This window comes from Salmo salar, chromosome ssa05 (genome assembly GCF_905237065.1).
Source record: "Salmo salar chromosome ssa05, Ssal_v3.1, whole genome shotgun sequence".
NCBI classification, from domain to species: Eukaryota; Metazoa; Chordata; class Actinopteri; order Salmoniformes; family Salmonidae; genus Salmo; species Salmo salar.
Window position 1 is genome coordinate 64,323,609 of NC_059446.1, and position 24,309 is coordinate 64,347,917.

Consider the following 24,309-nt stretch of genomic DNA (forward strand, 5'->3'; position numbering starts at 1 on the left):
ACAATGAAACTACACATAAACAATATCCCATAACCCACAGGTGGAAAAAATGCTACTTAAGTATGATCCCCAATTAGAGACAACAATAACCAGCTGCCTCTAATTGGGAATCATACAAATCACCAAAACATAGAAAAACTAAACTAGAACCCCACATAGAAAATAATAACTAGAAAAACCCCCAGTCACGCCCTGACCTACTCTACCATAGAAAATAAGAGCTCTCTATGGTCAGGACGTGACAGTTTCTCCCTCTATCCTCGTTCTCGCTCTCTCTATACTCGCTCTCTTTCTCTCTGGAGGGATCCCAGATAATATTGTGATGGATGGAGGGACCCATGCCAGCGGTTGTGTGAAGTTTCCAGTCATGACATGCTGCAACGCCGCCATTAGAGAGTGTTTAAGGTTGTGTGGCATGGCTGCCTCCATCCCTCACACACACACACACACGCACACACACACACACACACACACACACACTCACACACACACACACGTGCACGCACAGAGACGTACACACACACAGCACCCGTCCTATGAGATAGCCCTAGATGCATGGAAACTTTCCCAGTGATTGAGAAGTGGCTTTATCTTAAACTGATCTTCCACGCTGTGCTGTGCTGCACTGGGCCTGGGGACGGACGGCTACTGTTTCCATCCGTTCTCACCAGATAAATACGTTTATAATCCGCTGCCTGGTGCCTACAGCAAAGAAAAAGGAGGCTTTGTCACTTTATCAAATATTGTGATCTCTCTTTTTTTAGACAAAAAAATAAACCTCAATATTTGCCTTCTCATTCTGATGGGCACACCTATTGGCTGACCTTCAGCCAATTAAAAATGGTGTTTGTTTGAACTCCAGGAAGTAGAGGGGAATGGAATAGAATGGACTACATTGTCGTTCATTTACATTACATTTAAGTCATTTAGCAGACGCTCTTATCCAGAGCGACTTACAAATTGGTGGATTCACCTTATGATATCCAGTGGAACAACCACTTTACAATAGTGCATCTAAATCTTTTAAGGGGGGGGGGGGTTAGAAGGATTACTTTATCCTATCCTAGGTATTCCTTAAAGAGGTGGGGTTTCAGGTGTCTCCGGAAGGTGGTGATTGACTCCGCTGTCCTGGCGTCGTGAGGGAGCTTGTTCCACCATTGGGGTGCCAGAGCAGCGAACAGTTTTGACTGGGCTGAGCGGGAACTGTGCTTCCTCAGAGGTAGGGAGGCGAGCAGGCCAGAGGTGGATGAACGCAGTGCCCTTGTTTGGGTGTAGGGACTGATCAGAGCCTGAAGGTACGGAGGTGCCGTTCCCCTCACAGCTCCGTAGGCAAGCACCATGGTCTTGTAGCGGATGCGAGCTTCAACAGGAAGCCAGTGGGGGGGTATTACAGCCATGACACCCACCATCCCAGATTGTTCTGAAATCGTTTCTGTATTAAGAAACAGATAAGATTAGCATTCCTGCAACGTTATTTTGTTGAAATATAATTTGATTTATGAGAAATTAAGCTAATTGAATTGCACCTAAATTGGCCATTTAAAATTATACGATTCATATAATATTGAAGAAATATAGTACATAACATCTAACAATGAGTAAGACAGGGATCAAATTATATTTCAACAAAATATTGTTGCAGGAATGCTAGTCTTATCCGTTTCTTAGAACAGAAACAATTTCAGAACATTCTGAGATGATAGGTGTCAAAATCCTCTTTCTTGTGCTTTTTGAGGTGGAACGACCCTACATCAACGGTGGGAGACATTTTAATGTGTCTTAATACTGCAGTTAATGACTCTACACATGTTCTGGTTGTGTGGTACTTCACCACAGTGTGAGGTAAGGACTCCTAATGACTGTAGTATGTACCGCACTGCAGAAAGGTTGTGTGTGTGTGTGTGTGTGTGTGTGTGTGTGTGTGTGTGTGTGTGTGTGTGTGTGTGTGTGTGTGTGTGTGTGTGTGTGTGTGTGTGTGTGTGTGTGTGTGTGTGTGTGTGTGTGTGTGTGTGTGTGTGCAGACGTGCACCAAAAGTCCCCACAAGACTAGTAAACAAACAAAAATGTGACCAAATCCAAAATCAAATCCAATCAAATTTTATTTGCCACGTGCGCCGAATACAACAGGTGTAGATCTTACAGTGAAATGTTTACTTACGAGCCCTTAACCAACAATGCAGTTTAAAAAATCATAATAATAACAACAAGAAATAAAAGTAACAAATAATTAAAGACCAACTGGGGACATTTTGTTAGTCCCCACAAGGTCAGATGCTATTTATAGGGGGTTAAGGTTAGAATTACGTTAAGGGTTAGGGTTAGGATTAAGAGGGTTTCTGTTTATGCTGGTATCAAACCTTGGGTTGCACGGGCCTATTGCAACTTTCTGCCCTGTTTCTATATTGTACATCAGGCCGGTCTGGAGAGGGTGAGAGAACAGCTAGGGTTAGTTTTAGGAGCTAGGGTTAGGTTTTTGGGTTAAGGTTAGGGTTCATTTTTATTTTATTTTACCTTTATTTAACTAGGCAAGTCAGTTAAGAACAAATTCTTATTTGTAATGACGGGCCTACCCAATTACTGCTTCGCAGCCTTAAACCGCTGCGCCACTTGGGAACCCCACATTAAGGTTAAGGTTAAGGTTAGGGTTAGGGTAAGAGTACGGGTTAGGATTAGGGTTAGGGGTTAGGGAAAATAGGATTTTGAATGGGACTAAATTGTGTGTCCCCAGAAGGATAGTTGTAGAAGGATAGCTGTGTGTGTGTGTGTGTGTGTGTGTGTGTGTGTGTGTGTGTGTGTGTGTGTGTGTGTGTGTGTGTGTGTGTGTGTGTGTGTGTGTGGATGAGTCAGTCAGTGGGGGACTGGATCCTCACAATCACTCCTATTGATAGCATTATTGGTGGTGGGGAACCAGAATGGGCCCACTGTTCAGGCTTTTCACATCTGTATGTATGTGAGAGAGGAGAGGAGATGAGAGGAGAGGTCAGTCATCAGCACTGTCACCACCCACTCTGTCACAATAACAACTGTGAGGAGCAGCAGTCAAATGTCAACGCATGTACTGCAGCTCCACTATCCTCTCACCTACTATAGCACCATGCTTATTGGAGATGTAGTAGTCATGGCAATGCCATGTTCTGTTAGCTTCTTCTAGGCCAATGTATGTGGCCCATATGGTTCCTATAAGGGATGTAATGATTCACCATATGCATCGGCCTCCGGTTCAAATGTTTAAGTAGCAATGGTCATCCAAATGTTTTTATGTTTTTTAAAACAATTCTAATAGATGCAACAGTTGGGCAATGGATGAAGATACGCCCAACTTTTTAAATTGTTATAATCCATCAGATATTGACTGAGTTATAGCACATAAAACACTTTACTGGCACGGACAAATAATGATTTTGGTGGGAATTTGGTGGGAATTCAGGTAATTGATTGTTTTTTTTGTTTTGTTTTTATAAAGAAGATGATAGGTGCCTAATTTGCAGAAATACACTCTGTATTTGCATATATCTTTAAATTAACATAAAGGGGGGGGGGCTGTAACCACCAAACACTTGCTCTGTCTACCTTACCTGCACTCACCTGCGCTGTCTAGACTGCCTCATGAATTACTGTTGTTGTCACCTTTTCTTGCATAATTCAACAAGTGTGTCAATAGCAGGATACCCTCAGATTAAAAATCAACACACCTGGTTTGAATTGGAGTCACGGTCTCCTCTGCTGTTCTGTGTCCTCTGACTGGGAGAATGTCTGTCCTAGCTGTCAGTTGTAATGGCTGTAAAATTAGGCATGTGAATGATGAACAACGGCACAGCAGTGGCACACACAATGCATGCCATTAGGGTGGTAAAGACAAAGTCGCTATGGCAACTGTCATCCCATATGCACATATCCAGGCTTCATCAGACAGGCTGCATTGTAAGCCTCTGGAGCGATATAGTCCTTCTGATATTACATTCTGGATGATTAAACCATTTGCAGAACGTATAATCTATGTTCATTCCTGTTTGATTGCGCACACTGACTCGTTTTCTTGTTTTGTGACTCACATTTCACCTTGTTTTGGATTCTATCAGTTTTGACATCACTTTATTGAGAATTGAATTGGCTTGAATAATCCCTGGATTAGAAAATGTTGTCTCTATATATATTTTTTATGCATTTACTGTATCTGGGCCAGGTTATAGCTGACCTAGCAAGCATCAACGTGATGGTAGGCTACACGCTGCTGTTCCACGGGTCTGTCTGGACCCAGTCTGATGTTCCACCACAGGGTAGACTTTTGGTCATGTGTGTCTTTCTATGGCACCATTAGTCAGCTCTGTCTGTCTGTCCTTCTTGAGTCAGTTTGTCCTCTCAGTCAGACAAGGTGACCATTACCAGTCACCAGGATGTCTGTAACATACTGTGTGTGTTTGTGTGTGTGTGTCCTCCTAATATTAGATTGTCTAACTGTTAGACTCTAACAGTTAGGCAATACACATTTAATAATTAGAATTGTCAATTAATGATTCCCATCAACAAGCAGTAAATTACCATCCAATAAGGAAACAGTGCTGAAACAGGTTGTATTGGTGCCGAAATGCTGGAGCTAAAGCTAAAAAGAAATAGTCCATGGATGAGATGTTAGCAAATGGTACTCAGGAAGAATCAATGCAGTGCGCTACTACAGCTGAACTAGTCTGGATGAATGACTGTGCTGCCTGCATTAGTGTTGGAGCTACAGACTGTAACAGTATGTGGTGGATATTGACTGTTCCCAACAAGCTAAAATAGGAGTTGGCGTTCTGTCCAAAGAGACAGACTTTTATTCAATCTCCTGCGAAAGAAAATAAGTAACACCTAAATTAACACTGCCACTCTTAAGTATTCTTATGTACTGCACACTAAGTTGTACATATTGTAGAGCTTTATTGTTGAGCTTGTACTTTTAAGATGTTGTTAATGCCCAGCTGTAGGCTGTAAATGTGCTGGTTGTCATTGCGGTGTCTCCTAGTCCAACTGTTTGGTGTCTGATACCAACAGCAGTGCCTTTCTGTGCCTTCCTTTTCAAGACACTTTATTCATCAACATGATATGTTGTAAAAGCCGATCTGTTACAAATCAGATAAGACTATAAATCAGTCACAGTAGTCTTTGAGTTGGCAGGTCTAAAAGATATGTAATCGACAGTGACAGTCTGCTATAGTGATTGGTATTTTAACCTATTCCCTATATAAACTCAGCAAAAAAAGAAACGTCCCTTTTTCAGGACCCTGTCTTTCAAAGATAATTTGAAAAATCCAAATAACTTCACAGATTGTAAAGGGTTTAAACACTGTTTCCCATGCTTGTTCAATGACCCATAAACAATTAATGAACATGCACCTGTGGAACGGTCGTTAAGACACTAACAGCTTACAGATGGTAGGCAATTAAGGTCACAGTTATGAAAACTTAGGACACTAAAGAGGCCTTTCTACTGACTCTGAAAAACACCAAAAGAAAGATGCCCAGGGTCCCTGCTCATCTGCATGAACGTGCCTTAGGCATTCTGCAAGGAGGCATGAGGACTGCAGATGTGGCCAGGGCAATAAATTGCAATGTCCGTACTATGAGACGCCTAAGACAGCGCTACAGAGAGACAGGACAGACAGCTGATTGTCCTCGCAGTGGCAGACCATGTGTAACAACACTTGCACAGGATCGGTACATTCGAACATCACACCTGCGGGACAGGTACAGGATGGCAACAACAACTGCCAGAGTTACACCAGGAACGCACAATCCCTCCATCAGTTCTCAGACTGTCCGCAATAGGCTGAGAGAGGCTGGACTGAGGACTTGTAGGCCTGTTGTATGTCAGGTCCTCACCGGCAACAACGTCGCCTATGGGCACAAACCCACCGTCGCTGGACCAGACAGGACTGGCAAAAAGTGCTCTTCACTGACGAGTCGCGGTTTTGTCTCACCAGGGGTGATGGTCGGATTCGCGTTTATCGTTAAAGGTTACACAGAGGCCTGTACTCTGGAGCAGGATCGATTTGGAGGTGGAGGGTCCGTCATGGTGTGGGGCGGTGTGTCACAGCATCATCGGACTGAGCTTGTCATCATTGCAGGCAATCTCAACGCTGTGCGTTAACAGGGAAGACATCCTCCTCCCTCATGTGGTACCCTTCCTGCAGGCTCATCCTGACATGACCCTCCAGCATGACAATGCCACCAGCCATACTGCTCGTTCTGGGCGTGATTTCCTGCAAGACAGGAATGCCAGTGTTCTGCCATGGCCAGCGATGAGCCCGGATCTCAATCCCATTGAGCACGTCTGGAACCTGTTGGATCGGAGGGTGAGAGCTAGGGCCATTCCCCCCAGCAATGTCCGAGAACTTGCAGGTGTCTTTGTGGAAGAATGAGGTAACATCTCACAGCAAGAACTGGCAAATCTGGTGCAGTCCATGAGGAGGAGATGCACTGCAGTACTTAATGCAGCTGGTGGCCACACCAGATACTGACTGTTACTTTTGATTTTGACACCCCCCCAACCCCCCATCCCTTTGTTCAGGGACACATTATTCCATTTATGTTAGTCACATGTCTGTGGAACTTGTTCAGGTTATGTCTCAGTTGTTGAATCTTGTTATGTTCATACAAATATTAACACATGTTAAGTTTGCTGGAAATAAATGCAGTTGACAGTGAGAGGACATTTCTTTTTTTGCTGAGTTTAGTTCACTACTTTTCACCAGAGCCATGTGCTGGCCCTGGTCAAACGTAGTGCACTACATTATATAGGAAATAGGGTGCCTTTTCAGATGAAGCCAGTGTGTTTATTGGTTATATTGAAAAGTTCCTTACATAATTTTGTCATATCCAGTGTTTATAGAGGCATGGTTTGATATTGATTCTGTTTTAGTTATTTAGCTTGGTGTCCGGTTCAGTTAACATCCAAAATAGCGAGTGAGTGAAGTCCTCATCTCACAAAGTATTTCACACTTTCCTCATGTAGTTCGCACTGGAACGATGACAATTGTTTTGTTGTCTTCTAAAGATGGTTTGGGATTTTAAGTTGTGAAAGAAACAGGGTGTGTAGTATAATTAAAGGTGCAATATGAAGAAATCCCGCCGCCCTTTCCTGGTAGCAAAAATTCTGATAGTTTGTCTAATTTCATTTTATGTGACTAAACAAGCAGTGTAGAGAATCATTGTACCATCTAAACCACTGTGAAATATATTTTCAATAACCAAAAATATTGTATTTTCAGCTGTTTGAAGCTGGTGTACAAAATCAAAAGTAAAAGATACTTAAACAGGTAGCATAGAAATAGCGCACATAGAACAGATGTACAGCTTCTTAGACTTGCTTTCAATGACATATCTATAACTCACATTTCTATGTGAATTTAGTCAGGTCATATTGCAGGTTTTAGTCAATCCTCCCTAACACCACACACATAGATAGAGGGCCATGGTTGCTAACATGCTGACTACATCGGCCATGCGTGCGCCATCATGTTGATTTTGTCTATCCACACCGGATGCGATCATGACACATAGGTTAAAATACCAAAATCAACTGTGAACCAATTATATTAATAGCGGGTCAGTTCTAAACACACATGAAACATTCATGGACAATTTAGTTAGCTAACTGTTACTAGCTAGTTTGTCCTGGGACATGAACATTGGGGGCGCTATTTTCTGCTGGTGTTTAGCCAGTGCAGTTGTCCAACGCACGCTCTTTTGCAATTTCGATCTGTTAAAGCTGGCACTCTTCTGTTTTCTAACCCTTGCGCCAGGATTGGTCATTTAGCTGTCTTATATGAGCTCACTTGCGCTGAGATGGAAGGGGTGGCAATATCTGAGGTGTGTCCTTAAAAACATGCGCCAAAGGGCCAATTTCAGGTAACGCTGGTGGGGATATTTAAAATCAACCAAAAGCTGGACTTAGCAGTAACACGATTGGTTATGGTATGGATTTTGAGAGCGGAGGCGCAGCCTATCCAGCCATGATGCACAGTGCCCATATGCACATGGAACGCAAGATATCAAATCAAATTTTATTTGTCACATGCGCCAAATACAACAGGTATTCATTCACCTTACCGTGAAATGCTTACTCACAAGCCCTTAACCAACAATGCAGTTTTAAGAAAATAGAGTTAAGAAAAGATTTACTAAATAAGCTAAAGTAAAAAAATAAAAACAGAAGTCAATGAGCATGGGTACAGGTTAGTCGAGGTAGAGGTAAAGTGACTATCCATAGATAATAAATAGCGAGTAGCAGCGGTGTAAAAACAAAAGGGGTGTCAATGCAAATTGTCCGGGTGGCCATTTAGCATCAACAATTTTTTTTTGTTCAGCAGTCTTATGGCTTGGGGGTAGAATGAGCCTTTTGGACTCAGACTTGGCGCTCAGGTACCGCTTGCCGTGCAGTAGCAGAGAGAACAATCAATGACTTGGGAGACTGGAGTCTTCAAAAAAAATTTGGCCCTTCATCTGACACCGCCTAATATATAGGTCCTGGATGGCAGGAAGTTTGGCCCCAGTGATGTACTGGGCTGTACGCACTACCCTTTGTAGCGCCTTACGGTCGGAGGCCCGAGCAGTTGCCGTTCCAGGTGGTAATGCAACCGGTCAGGATGCTCTCGATGGTGCAGCTGTTGAATTTTTTTAAGATCTGGGGACCCATGCCAAATCTTTTCAGACTCCTGAGGGGGAAAAGCCGTTGTCATGCCCTCTTCACAACTTTCTTGGTGTGTTTGGACCATGATAGTTTGTTGGTGATGTGGACACCAAGGACCTTGAAACTCTCGACCTGCTCCACTACAGCCCCATCGATGTGAATGGGGGCGTGTTCGACCATCTTTTTCCTGTAGTCCACGATCATCTCCTTTTGTCTTGCTCATGTTGAGGGAGAGGTTGTTGTCCTGGCACCACACTGCCAGGTCTCTGACCTCCTCCCAATAGGCTGTCTCATCGTTGTCGGTGATCAGGCCTACCACTGTTGCGTCGGCAATAAACTTAATGATGGTGTTGGAGTTGTGCTTGGCCACGCATTCGTGGGTGATCAGAGAGTATTGTTAGATTACTTGTTAGATATTACTGCATGGTCGGAACTAGAAACACAAGCATTTTGCTACACTCGCATTAACATCTGCTAACCATGTGTATGTGACCAATAAAATTTGATTTGATTTGATTACAGGAGGGGACTAAGCACGCACCCCTGAGGGGCCCCCGTGTTGAGGATCAGTGTCGCAGATGTGCCTTTTGTGCCCGTAAACCCATTTAGCTTCATTTGATTAAAAACCAAGCATAGCCTCCCCATTTCTCAATGAAGGTAGTTTATTTTGTCCTGCCCAATGCATTCACCAAGTAGCCAAGACTATCATAAAGGGTTTGGCTCATGACACCGCTTTGAAATAAATCTAGTTTGGGAGCATCCACTTTTTATCTATGTAGCCTATTGTACATTATTTTATCCAGCTCCTCTCATTATTTAGGATGTGCATAAAAAAAACTCCATGTAGGCTATATGCCTAAAAAAACATCCATGTAGGCTATATGCCTAAAAAACCCTCCATGTTGGCTATATGCTAAAAAACCCTCCATGTAGGCTATATGCCTAAAAAACCCTCCAGGTTGGCTATATGCCTAAAAAAAACCTCCAGGTTGGCTATATGCCTAAAAAAAACTTTATTTAGGCTATATGCTTAAAAACCCTCCATGTAGGCTATATGCTTAAAAACCCTCCATGTAGGCTATATGCTTAAAAACCCCTCCATGTAGGGTATATGCCTATCATGGAATGAGAGATGAGATGATCCGGTGACACTCGTATTTAGAAACATTAAAGTTACTTTCCTGTAACATTAGCTTGTTTTACATTTTGTTTGATTAAAGAACAAGCCCTTATAGGCTACCCTTACCCTACCTTACCTTTCTTATCCTGGCCATGCATTAGCCAAGTAGGCTATCCATAAAAAGATTTTAAATGGTCTCCTTTTGCTGTCATGCTTTTGCATTATTCACAATTCACATAGGCCTATCTGCAGTGCATAGGCTACTCTACTCCATTCGGCTTGTATCCATCCCCATTTCCAAAGAGCACCTCTTGTCAAGTTACCAAAGATGCGCTCCTCCAAACATATTCAAATTACGGGAGCCTAGTATTTTTTATTTGAGGAGAAGTGCGATGCGTAAAGGCCAATACTTGTTGAAGTCAGTTACAACAATGTTGACTGTCAACACTCCAAACATATTGATCAAACACTGGATGTTTTTTCTTTACTGTTGCTATTACTCATTACTTTAGCCTATGCTATTGAATAAACTGTATCAATCCACAATGGACTAGGAAGAGAATATTCTGTGTCCCCAGCCGAATTAGAGTTGATGACAGCGCAAAGACCTTCAATAACTGATATCCAATAAGGATGGGACTTGCAGAGCGTGGAGTTTCTCAAATAGAACCAAGTACTATTTTAGCGCTTGGCTATTCAGATGATAGTTCACATGTATGTGTACATTTATTTTGCAACGCTCGTGCATGCAACATGGCCATTGTGGTTTGCCTGTAAGGCTGAACTTCTGTTTTTGTATTTGAGCTTCTGTATTTCTGTAACGGCTGTCTTCGTCGTCAGACGAAACAGAGAAGTCATCGTCTGAGAAAGTGGACCAATACGCAGCGGAGTTAGTGTTCATCATTGAAGTTTAATTTACTAAAGAACACTACACAAAACAAAACAAGAAAACCGACAGCCAAACAGTCCTGTCAGGTGCAAAACACTAAACAGAAACAATTACCCACAAAACCCAAAGGAAAAACATGCTCCTTATGTGTGACTCCCAATCAGCAACAACGAACTTCAGCTGGGCCTGATTGGGAGCCACACACGGCCCAAAACAAAGAATTACAAAAACCCTAGAAAACGAACATAGAACGCCCACCCAATGTAACACCCTGGCCTAACCAAAATAAAGAACAAAAAACCCCTCTCTATGGCCAGGGCGTTACAATTTCTCTGTATTTCTGTATTCTTCTGTTTCTTCTGTGTTTGTAGCATTTGAAAATGATTCTGTTGGTATCATATGTGACTGTCACAGACACAATATTCCTGCTTTATTCATTTTCCAATGTGTCTGTTGACTTGTGTGTCTGACGCACACATTAATACCTGCTTGCATTGCTTATGACTGTGTGTGTGGGAGCGTGTGTACATGGTGTGCGTGCGTTGCGTGCGTGGCGTGTGTGTGCGTTTTTTGTCTTTCCGTCTAGGCCCAAGACTGTCCTCCTGTCTGGGGAGAAGTTGGTTATCTTACGAGTTTAGAAGAGCAGACAATGACATTCCTCCATGTTGTTTTGAATTGTTTCATTCTTCTGTCCTATGAAGTCACCTGACTGAGCCAGTCTCATGACAGCACCATGATCCACCATTATACAACTCAGAGTCACTGTCAGCAGCCCTGCTTTCACACACACACACACACACACACACACACACACACACACACACACGCACACACACGCCCACGCACACACCGTCTGTTCTGTTCTCCTGCCTTTCCCACGAGCCCCCTTCTCCCACAAACTAGGAGTTCTTGACATCCCTGTCATCGTTAGTTGGTAGGCAGAACCCCACAGGACTTGTGAGTTATTTACCAGCTCAGGCACATGTCTCTGTAGTGCAGTTATATAGCTACCAGAAGAATCTGGCTAATGCACTTTAAAGGACACAGCTGGCTACAGGAAGTAGATCGAATAGTTGCCAGTCTGCCTGAATGTCAATCCACACAGGCTGTTAGATCTGTGACACTCAGTCTGCATCCTCTAAGAGACATTGAAATAGCACACATACAGTACTGTACAAGCTGTAGGCCTATAGTATAATGTTTTGTAAATTACGTCCTGTGTCCCCCTTTACTAAGTTTGTTCATCCACTGGGCCAAATATACTAAGATGTCAATCAAAACTGGATGATGATTGAATGTGAACGTCAGGTGTTTGCCTGGTGGGTTGGTATCATGTGAGTAAGATCATATGGTAAAACAAGGCTCATATTGACATTCATGTATACATATGCTCTTCCTTATCTCCAGTTAGTGTAGTCAGTGGTGCTATTTATGAACAGCCCTCATCCACCATCTCCAGTCGAATACACTACTACACTACAGCAAGCCAGTCTGAATAGACTACTGAACTACACCAAGCCAGTCTGAATACACTACTACACACAAAGTCCATGCTAATCTCTGAGAGAAGATAAGACAGCAGAGTTTCTCTCCTTCTCATGTGGGACTCAGTCTAACCCAGGAGGACCAGCCAGCCAGCACAGTACAAGAGTTTTGATATTCTGTGCTTCTCTTCTGTTTTGTGGTCCTCCAGGTGGAGACGCGGGACACACTGAACAACATAGCGCTCAAGTTTGACACCACACCCAACGAGCTGGTTCAGCTCAACAAGCTGTTCTCCAGAGCTGTCTGTCCTGGCCAGGTGTGAACACAATCTACTGTACACCCATCACTGGTTCCCAGTCCCTTCCTTTCAGAGATCCCCTGGGCAGCACCTTTTTGTTCCAGCCCCACACTAGCACGCCTTATTCAAATAGTCAACTACTGCAGTCACAAACCCCTTGAGTAGGTTGAATCAGGTGTGCTAATACTGGGCTGTAACATAAATGTACAGTCCTGGGGGAGTTTCCTGAGGAATGGATAAGGAAACACCAATCTACTACACTCATGCTTGGTGTGTCTCTCTCACTGCATCTATCCTCCATGCCACAACCACTAACACTCACCCACTCCTCATCCCTGCCCTCTCTTCCCACTGATTCTGTCAATGGCATAACTGGTGTCACTACTAACCACACACAAGAGTTAAAACAATCTGTGTGTTTATTCCACTAAGACATCTGTGTCATGGGAAACAGAGTGTTGAAATCCCTCCAGTCCTCAGGCAATACCATTAAAAAGGTACAACTTCATGGGTCCTGTTCATTAGGAGTAAAACGTTTGACAACGGAAAACAAAAAACAAGCATGTCTTATTGGACAAAGTTCAGATAGTACCGCCCACTTTTACTTAGTTTTTGGATTGTTTCGTTCCGTACTACAGAGCAGAACCCTGATAAAGCCATTTCACTGGGCTCAATGTCTCCCTCTTTTGGTTGTGTCCTATTGAACTCTCAGTCTGAGGCTCCAAGTAGCACCCTAAAACATGACAAACAGCCAAAGTTAGTATTTTCCTGGCGTCAGAACCAGAGCCACTCAAATCTACTTAAATGGAGAGTCAAGCCAGGGAGTCTGCAATCACATTGACAGTCAGAGTCAGTAGCAGCACTCAGCAACATGATGCACAATGCAGGGTTGTTGATGTTGTTTCCAACCAGCCAGCCAGCTCTGGAGGGCTCTCAGCATCTCTCTACTGGGTTCCATGACCAAACACTGCCCTAGCTCCGCCAGTATTATCACACACACACACACACACACACACACACACACACACACACACACTGGAACTAGGAAAACTCCACTCCAGTTCTGTCCCTGGCTACACTTGTTAGCATTAGCCTGCCATGGCGTCACACTGGGCCTATTAAGTCAGAACACACTCACCACCACTTAACTGTCTGGCCCTGCTTGCATGGGGACAAGGAGACACAAGTAGTGCCTCTCAAGATCCTTAATGCCAACAACACATGCTAATCTAGTGCTTGAACAACAGACACACTCACAGGACAATAACTATATTCAACATATCCTATGATGACTTAGTCATATCATTATGAACTCTTAAAAACATCAGACACAGTGTGAGCTTTATTATATCTGATGGTTTTAGGACACGAAATGTGTGCTTTCACTTTTTGTTGTTTGTCCATCTTGGGATGTCATAAATCATGCTGAAAACATATTTTCATAGTCTCTTCTGTCTTTGCATGTACAGTTGAAGTCGGAAGTTTACATACACTTAGGTTGGAGTCAATAAAACTCGTTTTTCAACCACTTCACAAATTTCTTGTTAACAAACTATAGTTTTGGCAAGTCGGTTAGGACATCTACTTTGTGCATGACACAAGTAATTTTTTCAACAATTGTTTACAGACAGATTATTTCACTTATAAATCACTGTATCACAATTCCAGTGGGTCAGAAGTTTACATACACTAAGTTGACTGTGCCTTTAAACAGCTTGGGAAATTCCAGACAATTATGTAATTGCTTTAGAAGCTTCTGATAGGCTAGTTGACATCATTTGAATCAATTGGAGGTGTACCTGTGGATGTATTTCAAGGCCTACCTTCAAACTCAGTGCCTCTTTGCTTGACATCATGGGAAAATCAAAAGAAATCAGCTAAGACCTCAGAAAAAATGTGTAGACCTCAACAAGTCTGGTTAATCCTTGGGAGCAATTTCCAAACACCTGAAGGTACCACGTTCATCTGTACAAACAATAGCACGCAAGTATAAACACCATGGGACCACGCAGCCGTCATACCGCTCAGGAAGGAGACGCGTTCTGTCTCCTAGAGATGAACGTACTTTGGTGCAAAAAGTGCAAATCAATCCCAGAACAACAGCAAAAGGCCTTGTGAAGATGCTGTAGGAAACAGGTACAAAAGTTTCTATATCCACAGTAAAACGAGTCCTATATCGACATAACCTGAAAGGCCGCTCAGCAAGGAAGAAGCCACTGCTCCAAAACCATCATAAAAAAGCCAGACTACAGTTTGCAACTGCACATGGGGACAAAGATCGTACTTTTTTGGGAGAAATGTCCTCTGGTCTGATGAAACAAAAATAGAACTGTTTGGCCATAATGAACATCGTTATGTTTGGTAGGAAAAAGGGGGATGCTTGCAAGCCGAAGAACACCATCCCAACCGTGAAGCACGGGGGTGGCAGTATCATGTTGTGGGGGTGCTTTGCTGCAGGAGGGACTGGTGCACGTTACAAAATAGATGGCATCATGAGAAAGGAAAAGTATATGGCTATATTGAAGCAACAGCTCAAGACATCAGTCAGATAGTTAAAGCTTGGTCGCAGATGGGTCTTTCAAATGGACAATGACCTCAAGCATACTTCTAAAGTTGTGGCAAAATGGCTTAAGGACAACAAAGTCAAGGTATTGGAGTGGCCATCCACAAAGCCCTGACCTCAATCCTATAGAAACATTTGTGGGCAGAACTGAAAAAGCGTGTGCGAGCAAGGAGGCCTACAAACCTGACTCAGTTACACCAGCTCTGTCAGGAGGAATGGGCCAAAATTCACCCAACTTATTGTGGGAAGCTTGTGGAAGGCTACCCGAAATGTTTGACCCAAGTTAAACAATTTAAAGGCAATGCTACCAAATACTAATTGAGTGTATGCAAACTTTTGACCCACTGGGAATGTGATGAAATAAGTAAAAGCTGAAATAAATCATTCTCTCTACTATTATTCTGACATTTCACATTCTTAAAGTAAAGTGGTGATCCTAACTGACCTAAGACAGGGAATCTTTACTATGATTAAATGTCAGGAATTGTGAAAAACTGAGTTTAAATGTATTTGGCTAAGGTGTATGTAAACTTCCGACTTCAACTGTTGTTCCTTTCTCTGTGTGTCGGCCTGTTTAAATCCAGACATGGATTGTGTTCGCAGGTTCTGTACGTTCCTGATCCTGAGCACATATCCAGTGTGGGGAGCTCCCCTTCCCTTAGCCCCATCAGCCCTCTGTCTCCCACCTCCTCAGAAGCTGACTTAGAGAAGGTGACGGTATGTTGGCATTCAGACACGCACTCGCAATGAACGCGTTGCCATTCTCCCTTCACCATGCATCTGCTCACAAGCACACACACACATACGTACAACACCTATCATAGAGTGAGATAGAGGGCTTTATCAGAAATCCTGCATAAATATCTATCACAAATCCCATTTAAAATGTAAAGGGCCAACTCTCATACTGTCCAGACAATCCAGGTCAGGCCAGACGATATGTGATGCATTATGTTTTATGAGCAGAATAAGTCTGTAATGTACTAATTCTCCATTGTTTGCTGACCTACAGTATACAGACTTGATGTATGGCTCTGGCTCCAGGTAATAGAATGGCTCTTTGTTCTGCCCATTAAGCAATAGTTACAGTAATGTTAGGTAAACTTCCCTCACACAATTCTGCTCTGGGGCGGTGATAGCTGAAATGCCACTGCTTTTACTGTACCATTTAGTCTCCATTTATAGAAGCATGCAGCCAATAAAGATACAGTTAGTTTGTTATTTACTGAACGGTCGTGTTGACAACCTCAGTATATAAGAGGGAATAATGTGTTAGTTGAGTGCTGACCAAGGGAGGGACAGGGGATCAAATATCTGCAGGTTTAACACTGTTCCAGCAACTATGATGGATCTGTAACCATGTCAGTGCAGTATAGCTTGGGAAAATGCCCTTAAGTATGGTTGGTTCTAGCAGGTCTGGAATCAGGCCTATGTAGTCCTCTGTAATGGAATACTGGAAGCTGACATGTTCCATTGTTCTCAGATCAGGTCAGGAGTGTCACCCTCCTGCTCCATAGATTGCCCTCTCCACCCGGCACCAAACGAGCCAATCATTAAACACACAGGAACCTTCTGACCCCCAAAGAAATATGACTGTTTGTCCCAGGTGGTCTCCATGGCGACAAGGCACTGTTTTGTCAGAATGTTATCAGAAAATGGGTTCCTCTGCTACTGCTGCCTTTCCAAACTAGCTGCATAAATTCAACACTACTCAGGCTGGAAGAAGGATCCCGTCATTAGTTTATTTAGCGCTTATCTATTTAGGTCATGCCTGTAAGAACAGGAGCCTATTTCTTGGCTCTCAGCGGAGGACGAGGATCTGAGGGAGAAGGGCTGTGTGTGACTGTGGAGAAAATAAGCTTTTTACTGTGTTGCCCTGTCTGATATTTAGAGAAATGAATGAACGGAGCTCGTTCTCTCAGATGACCAGCAAGACAGCCTGCATGTCCCAAATGGCACCCTTTGCCCTATGTAGTGCAATGCTTTTGACCAGAGCGCTATGGGCCCTGGTCAAAAGTAGTGCACTACATAGGGAATAGGGTCCCATTTGGAACGCATACAGCAGTTATTCCAGAGAGAGGAAGCATGATGTGTTTCTAGGACAGACAGGGGAGGGTAAATCACCTCAACAGGACGTGGTGTAAAGATCCAATATGGTTTACAAGGTAGAGGAGGAAGGACCTTAATAACCTGCACAATGCTTTTTCTAAACCTCAATGATCTTTTAATTATAAAACCCTTTTTGTGGCCACTCACACAGGAGGTCGGTGGCACCTTAATTGGGAAGGACGGGCTTGTGGTAATGGCTGGAGAGTGGATTGGTGGAATGGTATCAAACACACGGTTTGATGCCAATCCATTCGCAGCGTTTCAGACGTTATTATGAGCCGTCCTCCCCTTAGCAGGCTCCACTGGCCGCACAGAACAGGTTGTAATGTCTGGCAGGCATGAGATGTCATGGCTGGCTAGCCATCGTGCTGGCATTCGAATCTCACGCTGTGACCGTAGCCAGCCTAGCTCACTGTCCTCCTGACCTCTCTCCCTCTCCCTGTCCTATCCTGTTCTGTTGTGTCCTGGCACCCTCACTTCCTTCCTTCTGTTGCACAGAACAGACTAGGCCACTATTTTTAGGGCCAGGGAAAGTAGGACTACTGTAAATTACCTGCCTAGCCTGCTGCAGGGTGGCTGGTGCCCAATGGGCTGGTGCCATACTACAGCTGCTCATGTAACCCAGCCCGGACCTTGGGGTTTCACCTCTACTCTGCCACCTTGCCAACATCCTCCTGTCTCTATAGGAGAATCAGGATGAAAGATTCAAAAGATGCATCCCATGAATTTACAGTATATGTTTGTTCTTTTCATGGTTGCAGAACATGTACATGTCCACATGGGGGAGCTGTGGTTAAATATTCCACAGTATTCCACTTCTAGCCTTCTACTCTCTCTCTGCCTTTGATGTTTAGTCTACATTACGGCCTGTCTGCAAGGCCATACAGTACAGGACGGAAGCTCAGGCAGGCAGGTGGTTTATCCTGAAGGGGTCTGGGAAGGAATGAATTCCTTGTCTTAGTCACTAATCATTCTATTCTGTTATGTTTCACTGTAGTGTAAATGGCACTGGATGTTGTGGAGTGTTATTATATGGGGTCAAACATTTGGCTAAAAGAGTCCCTCGGTCTTCCTAAAAATCCTCATGAATCATTATTGCAGGGTTCTCCAACTAGCAGGTAGTTTTGGCCCGCAGGTGGGGTTTTTTTCTCCCCCCTCCCAAGTTTTCTGAGCAAAATATATCTATATATATATATATATATATATATATACACACCTTTTTTTTGGGGGGGGGTATATACAGTACCAGTCTAAAGTTTGGACCCACCTACTTTAGAAGGGTTTTTCTTAATTTTTTACTATTTTCTACATTGTAGAAATGCTCAATGGATGACATGTCTGGTGAGTATGCAGGCCAATGAAAAACTGGGACATTTACAGCTTCCAGGAATTGTGTACAGATCCTTGCGACATAGGGCCGTGCATTATCATGCTGAAACATGAGGTGATGGTGGCGGATGAATGGTACGACAATGGGCCTCAGGATCTCATCACAGTATCTCTGTGCATTCAAAGTCCAGGTTGGGAATTTAGCTATGACACCGGGTGAACACCCCTAGTCTTACAATAACTTTCATGCGATTTTGGATGATCACAGAGAGTCAGGACACCCGTTTTAACTTCCTATCCGAAAGACGGCACCCTATGTAGGACAATGTCCCCAAATGTAATCAAGGTTTGAAATTATTATGTTTTAGTCAAATCTTATATACTGCTCAAAAAAATAAAGGGAACACTTAAACAACACATCCTAGATCTGAATGAAAGAAATAATCTTATTAAATACTTTTTCCTTTACATAGTTGAATGTGCTGACAACAAAATCACACAAAAATAATCAATGGAAATCCAATTTATCAACCCATGGAGGTCTGGATTTGCAGTCACACTCAAAATTAAAGTGGAAAACCACACTACAGGCTGATCCAACTTTGATGTAATGTCCTTAAAACAAGTCAAAATGAGGCTCAGTAGTGTGTGTGGCCTCCACGTGCCTGTATGACCTCCCTACAATGCCTGGGCATGCTCCTGATGAGGTGGCGGATGGTCTCCTGAGGGATCTCCTCCCAGACTTGGACTAAAGCATCCGCCAACTCCTGGACAGTCTGTGGTGCAACGTGGCGTTGGTGGATGGAGCGAGACATGATGTCCCAGATGTGCTCAATTGGATTCAGGTCTGGGGAACGGGCGGGCCAGTCCATATCATCAATGCCTTCCTCTTGCAGGAACTGCTGACACACTCCAGCCACATGAGGTCTAGCATTGTCTTGCATTAGGAGGAACCCAGGGCCAACCGCACCAGCATATGGTCTCACAAGGGGTCTGAGGATCTCATCTCGGTACCTAATGGCAGTCAGGCTACCTCTGGCGAGCACATGGAGGGCTGTGTGGCCCCCCAAAGAAATGCCACCCCACACCATGACTGACCCACCGCCAAACCGGTCATGCTGGAGGATGTTGCAGGCAGCAGAACGTTCTCCACGGCATCTCCAGACTCTGTCACGTCTGTCACGTGCTCAGTGTGAACCTGCTTTCATCTGTGAAGAGCACAGGGCGCCAGTGGCGAATTTGCCAATCTTGGTGTTCTCTGGCAAATGCCAAACGTGGGCTCTCATACCACCCTCATGGAGTCTGTTTCTGACCGTTTGAGCAGACACATGCACATTTGTGGCCTGCTGGAGGTCATTTTGCAGGGCGGAGGTAGCGGTCCTGCTGCTGGGTTGTTGCCCTCCTACGGCCTCCTCCACGTCTCCTGATGTACTGGCCTGTCTCCTGGTAGCGCCTCCATGCTCTGGACACTACGCTGACAGACACAGCAAACCTTCTTGCCACAGCTCGCATTGATGTGCCATCCTGGATGAGCTGCACTACCTGAGCCACTTGTGTGGGTTGTAGACACCGTCTCATGCTACCACTAGAGTGAAATCACCACCAGCATTCAAAAGTGACCAAAACATCAGCCAGGAAGCATAGGAACTGAGAAGTGGTCTGTGGTCCCCACCTGCAGAACCACTCCTTTATTGGGAGTGTCTTGCTAATTGCCTATAATTTCCACCTGTTGTCTATTCCATTTGCACAACAGCATGTGAAATTTATTGTCAATCAGTGTTGCTTCCTAAGTGGACAGTTTGATTTCACAGAAGTGCGATTGACTTGGAGTTACATTGTGTTGTTTAAGTGTTCCCTTTATTTTTTTGAGCAGTGTATATTTTTTTTGCTTCTTGAAGTCAATTTGCAATCTAAAAATACTAGTTTTATTATGTTCCAGCTCCCCGACCATCCGCTCAATACATTTTTTTGATGATCCCTGCAATATAGCTTTACTAAGTGGAAAAAAACAACCATCACATATTATTAGAGGGATTGTGCTACTATGGGCACGTCCCAAGTGGCACCCTATTCCTGTTATAGTGCACTAATTTTGACCAAGGCCCTGGTCAAAAGTAGTGCACTTTAAAGGGAATAGGGTGCCATTTGGGATGCTGCCTTGGCAAAGCAAACAGCAGCAGCTCTATGGATGGATGCAATATCCATAGCATTATGTCAGGGTCAGCTTTCTTCCTTCCACCTGGCAAGCAGCTCTAGACTGGATTGATTTCCCATAGCTTCTGGGATCAAAGCACCATGTGATAACACCATCCCTCCCTCTCTCCATTCCTCCATCTTTAGCCTCTCTCCCACTCTCCGGTCGGTCAGTGTACACCTCCTCTCACAGAGACACACACACCGTTGATATCTATGACAATTGTGGGGTTCACATTGGTATTTCAATTCTTATGGACAGACTCAGATGTGTTATGGGGTTCCCATTCCCCCAACCCCTAGCCCTGAATTAGAACCCTGATCAGGCTAACACATGAAACATACAGTCCTCAGTGTGTATGAACGCTGTCCAAGTACCTGAGGGAAACAGTATATTAACCATACTTAGCCTAGTGCTAGTTTATGGTATGAACAACACCATGATGACAGATAGACACTGGAACACTGTTAAAGAGTATCTCTCATTCAAATGATAGGGCAGAGTGGGAGGGTTAGATCACAGTGTTGCGTTAGACCACCACACACACACACACACACACACACACACACACACACACACCACCCCTTCCTTCCTGTGATCTGCCTCGTCTCCTGTGATGATAGGGGGATGGAGGATGTTGTCTAAGAGAGGAAGGAGGACATGTTAGGACTGTTTATTTTAAACCAGGCCAGTGTTCGGATTTCTGTTTCTGCTATGTGCTGCTGGGGGACAGTTGGTCTGTGTCCCAAATGGCACCCTATTCCCTACATTGTGTACTACTTTAGATCAGAGCCCCATGAGCCCTGGTCGAAACTAGTGTACCATATAGGGAATATGGTGCCATTTGGGATGCGACCTAGAGCTGTGTGTTATTGGAGGCTGTGAATACCTTTTGTCATGTTGCTGTAGTATTACTGCAGCAGAACAGAGAGGACTGGAGCATGAGTCACTAGGAAGTGAATGTGCCAGTGAAGAGAGGATGGGTGAAGCACCGTAGATATCCACCTGAAGTGGATGACAGTGACCGACCAAGGAGAGCACCACTCAAGTGTCATGTCCTCTTTCCTACTGATGTATAATGTTCCTGTAACGGTGGTGGTTCAGTGAAGGCCTAGGTTTTAGCTCAAAGGGCTAACACAGTGCCCGGGTTGGAATCCCAGCCAGTAGTTCTTTTGTCTAGCATGTTGAGCTGCCCCCTCAGCCACATGAGCTCCCAGTGTGTGTGGGCGTGTGTGTTGCTAGTAGTGTGCCGGTGGGTCAGTAGTCGTGGGCTGGTGCTCCCAGGGAGACCGAGACAGGAGAGGTGTGGGAGGGTGTCAAGAGGCCAGCAGACAGCTGTGGGTTTGGTGTCTCACACACAGCAGACCTGCACGTCTACTCTTCATCTCTCTGTCTGCACCATGTTCCCACACCCTCCTTCCCTATCCCTCCATCCTTCATTCTTCCAACCTTCTATCCCTCCATCTTCTTGTTCCCACACCCTCCCTATCCCTCCATCTCTCCATCCCTCAGTCCCTCAGTCTGGCTCTGCAGCCAGTCACACAGCCTGGCACAGTAGCAGGCCATGTGGCCTCGCTCACAAAGACCAGTCCCACCATGTATGGTGTTTGCAGGCAGCAGATGCCCCATCTGTGGATAAATCATTATCATTGTTTACAACGGAGGAGCTGGAGTACATCTGACAGACAGTGCCTAGAAATTACTGTAGTAGGGTTGGCACAAACGTTTATGGATAAAGACCGTCATAAATAAAATGACCTGCATTTTCTTTCCCTCCTTTTTTTTGAACAGCTGACTGAAGGCGTGATGGCCAGGCATTCATGCTGTTGAATTCAGTTTCTGTGATAACATGGGCTCTTAACAACGTGATGAAACTTTGTTGCCCCCTGCTGAAACAAGCAAGGTGTTGTAGCAAACAATGAATAGAATGGGCTTGGAACCTCTAACCCTGGCAATTTGGCTGGTAAACTCATGGGTACACTCGCAATGGCTGCCTGGTAATGGCTGCCTGGTATTATAATTTTTGAGGTAATGTAGAATGTTCATTCAATTGATGTTAACTGATGTGGCTCATGCGATGGAATGTATTGTTTGCAATGTAAGTTGAGTTGAATCAACAAATCATAGCACATATTGATGGGACACTTCCTGCTTTTACTTCCTGCTTTGCACCTATGGGTACACTCACAATGGGCGCCAGTTCACCCATTATGCCATCTTTGACGTGAATGGGGAAGCCCGTCCTATTCATTCTATTTCTATGGCAGCACATGCAGTCAGGAGCGGAAGGAGAAAAGGTGTGTCTAAAAAGCAAAACAAATATTTCAATGACCGTCACAGCCCTGAGTCCTCCACGTGAGATGCAGCAGATACTACTGTAGAAACTGGATCTGTACATAACACATCGTAAAACTTAAATCTCTATCTCTACTTGTCATAGGAACAGTAACACTGTCTGTTTGTTATGTGAACAGGGTTAAACAGGGTCTTTGCTGTCGTCGTGGCCCATATGGTCAGGGATTGGGTTGGGTCAGGCGCATGGTTTTACCCTGAGTCTATTACGACCAATAACACAGACAGACTGCTGACACACACACACACATCTGTAGTTAGGTAATGTCTGCCTGATATCTCCGTTTCATGTTCCATGAGACTGAGTGTTCATTTCTCAGTGTACGTTGCGTACATCGGCAGTGCTGGAGTTCAGTTAACATTTCAGTACAGGAAGAACAATCAGTCTACTGATCTACACACACTTGCATGACAAAGTTTATGATGTATGTAGTTAGAGGAATAACAGAGCTGTATTTAAATAGTCTTCATATGCACTTCTCATCCTGTTTCTATTAAACTAATCAAGCATCAACTAGCAAGCCACCATAAGATGAATGCTTCAGCCTCATATAGATATATTTTTCTAGCTAATTGCCATTATGAACTTCAGACTACAGGAAGTGCATTCATTTACTAATGTATCTGATTAGACATACATGTCTCTCTCTGTCTCTGTGTGTTTGTTGACCTGATTGGCTAGCAGTGTAGAAACATTGCTACATTGCTACAAATGAACATTCACTAGCTATACTGCATATTTAGATACTCTGGCTGATTGGTTTGATGTAGGGAGACATACACTATATATACAAAAGTATGTGGACACCCCTTCAAATTAGTGGATTGGACTATTTCAGCCACAACCGTTGCTGACAGGTGTATAAAATTGAGCACACCGCCATGCAATCTCCATAGACAAACATTGGCAGTAGAATGGCCTTACTGAAGAGCTCAGTGACTTTCAACGTGGCACTGTCATAGGATGCCACCTTACCAACAAGTCAGTTCATCACATTTCTGCCCTGCTATAGCTGCCCTGGTCAAGTGTAAGTGCTATTATTGTGAAGTGGAAACGTCTAGGAGCAACAATGACTCAGCTGCAAAGTGGTAGGCCACACAATCTCACAGAACGGGACAGCCGAGTGCTGAAGCGCGTAGCAACGTCAGTACAAGAACTGTTCGTTGGGAGCTTCATGAAATGGGTTTCCATGGCTAAGCAGCCACACACAAGCCTAAGATCACCATTCGCAATGCCAAGCATCGGCTGGAGTAGTGTAAAGCTCTGGAGTGATGAATCACGCTTCACCATCTGGCAATCCAACA

At 44.1% G+C, this 24,309-nt stretch overlaps 1 protein-coding gene across 8 annotated transcripts in view; it reads left to right on the forward strand.

The window, feature by feature from the left end:
- LOC100194674 (oxidation resistance protein 1) overlaps nt 1–24,309 on the forward strand; it is a 158,580-nt gene that overhangs the window by 111,634 nt on the left and 22,637 nt on the right. For 5 of the 8 annotated variants that reach the window (XM_045718572.1, XM_045718573.1, XM_045718571.1 and 2 more), the window contains 2 exons: nt 12,368–12,475; nt 15,624–15,737. The exons of 2 other annotated variants lie outside the window; for them this stretch is intronic. In XM_045718572.1, coding sequence (XP_045574528.1) covers nt 12,368–12,475; nt 15,624–15,737 — 222 coding nt within the window. The remainder of the gene's footprint in view (nt 1–12,367; nt 12,476–15,623; nt 15,738–24,309) is intronic. One more of the 8 variants, XM_045718574.1, reaches the window with a different exon arrangement.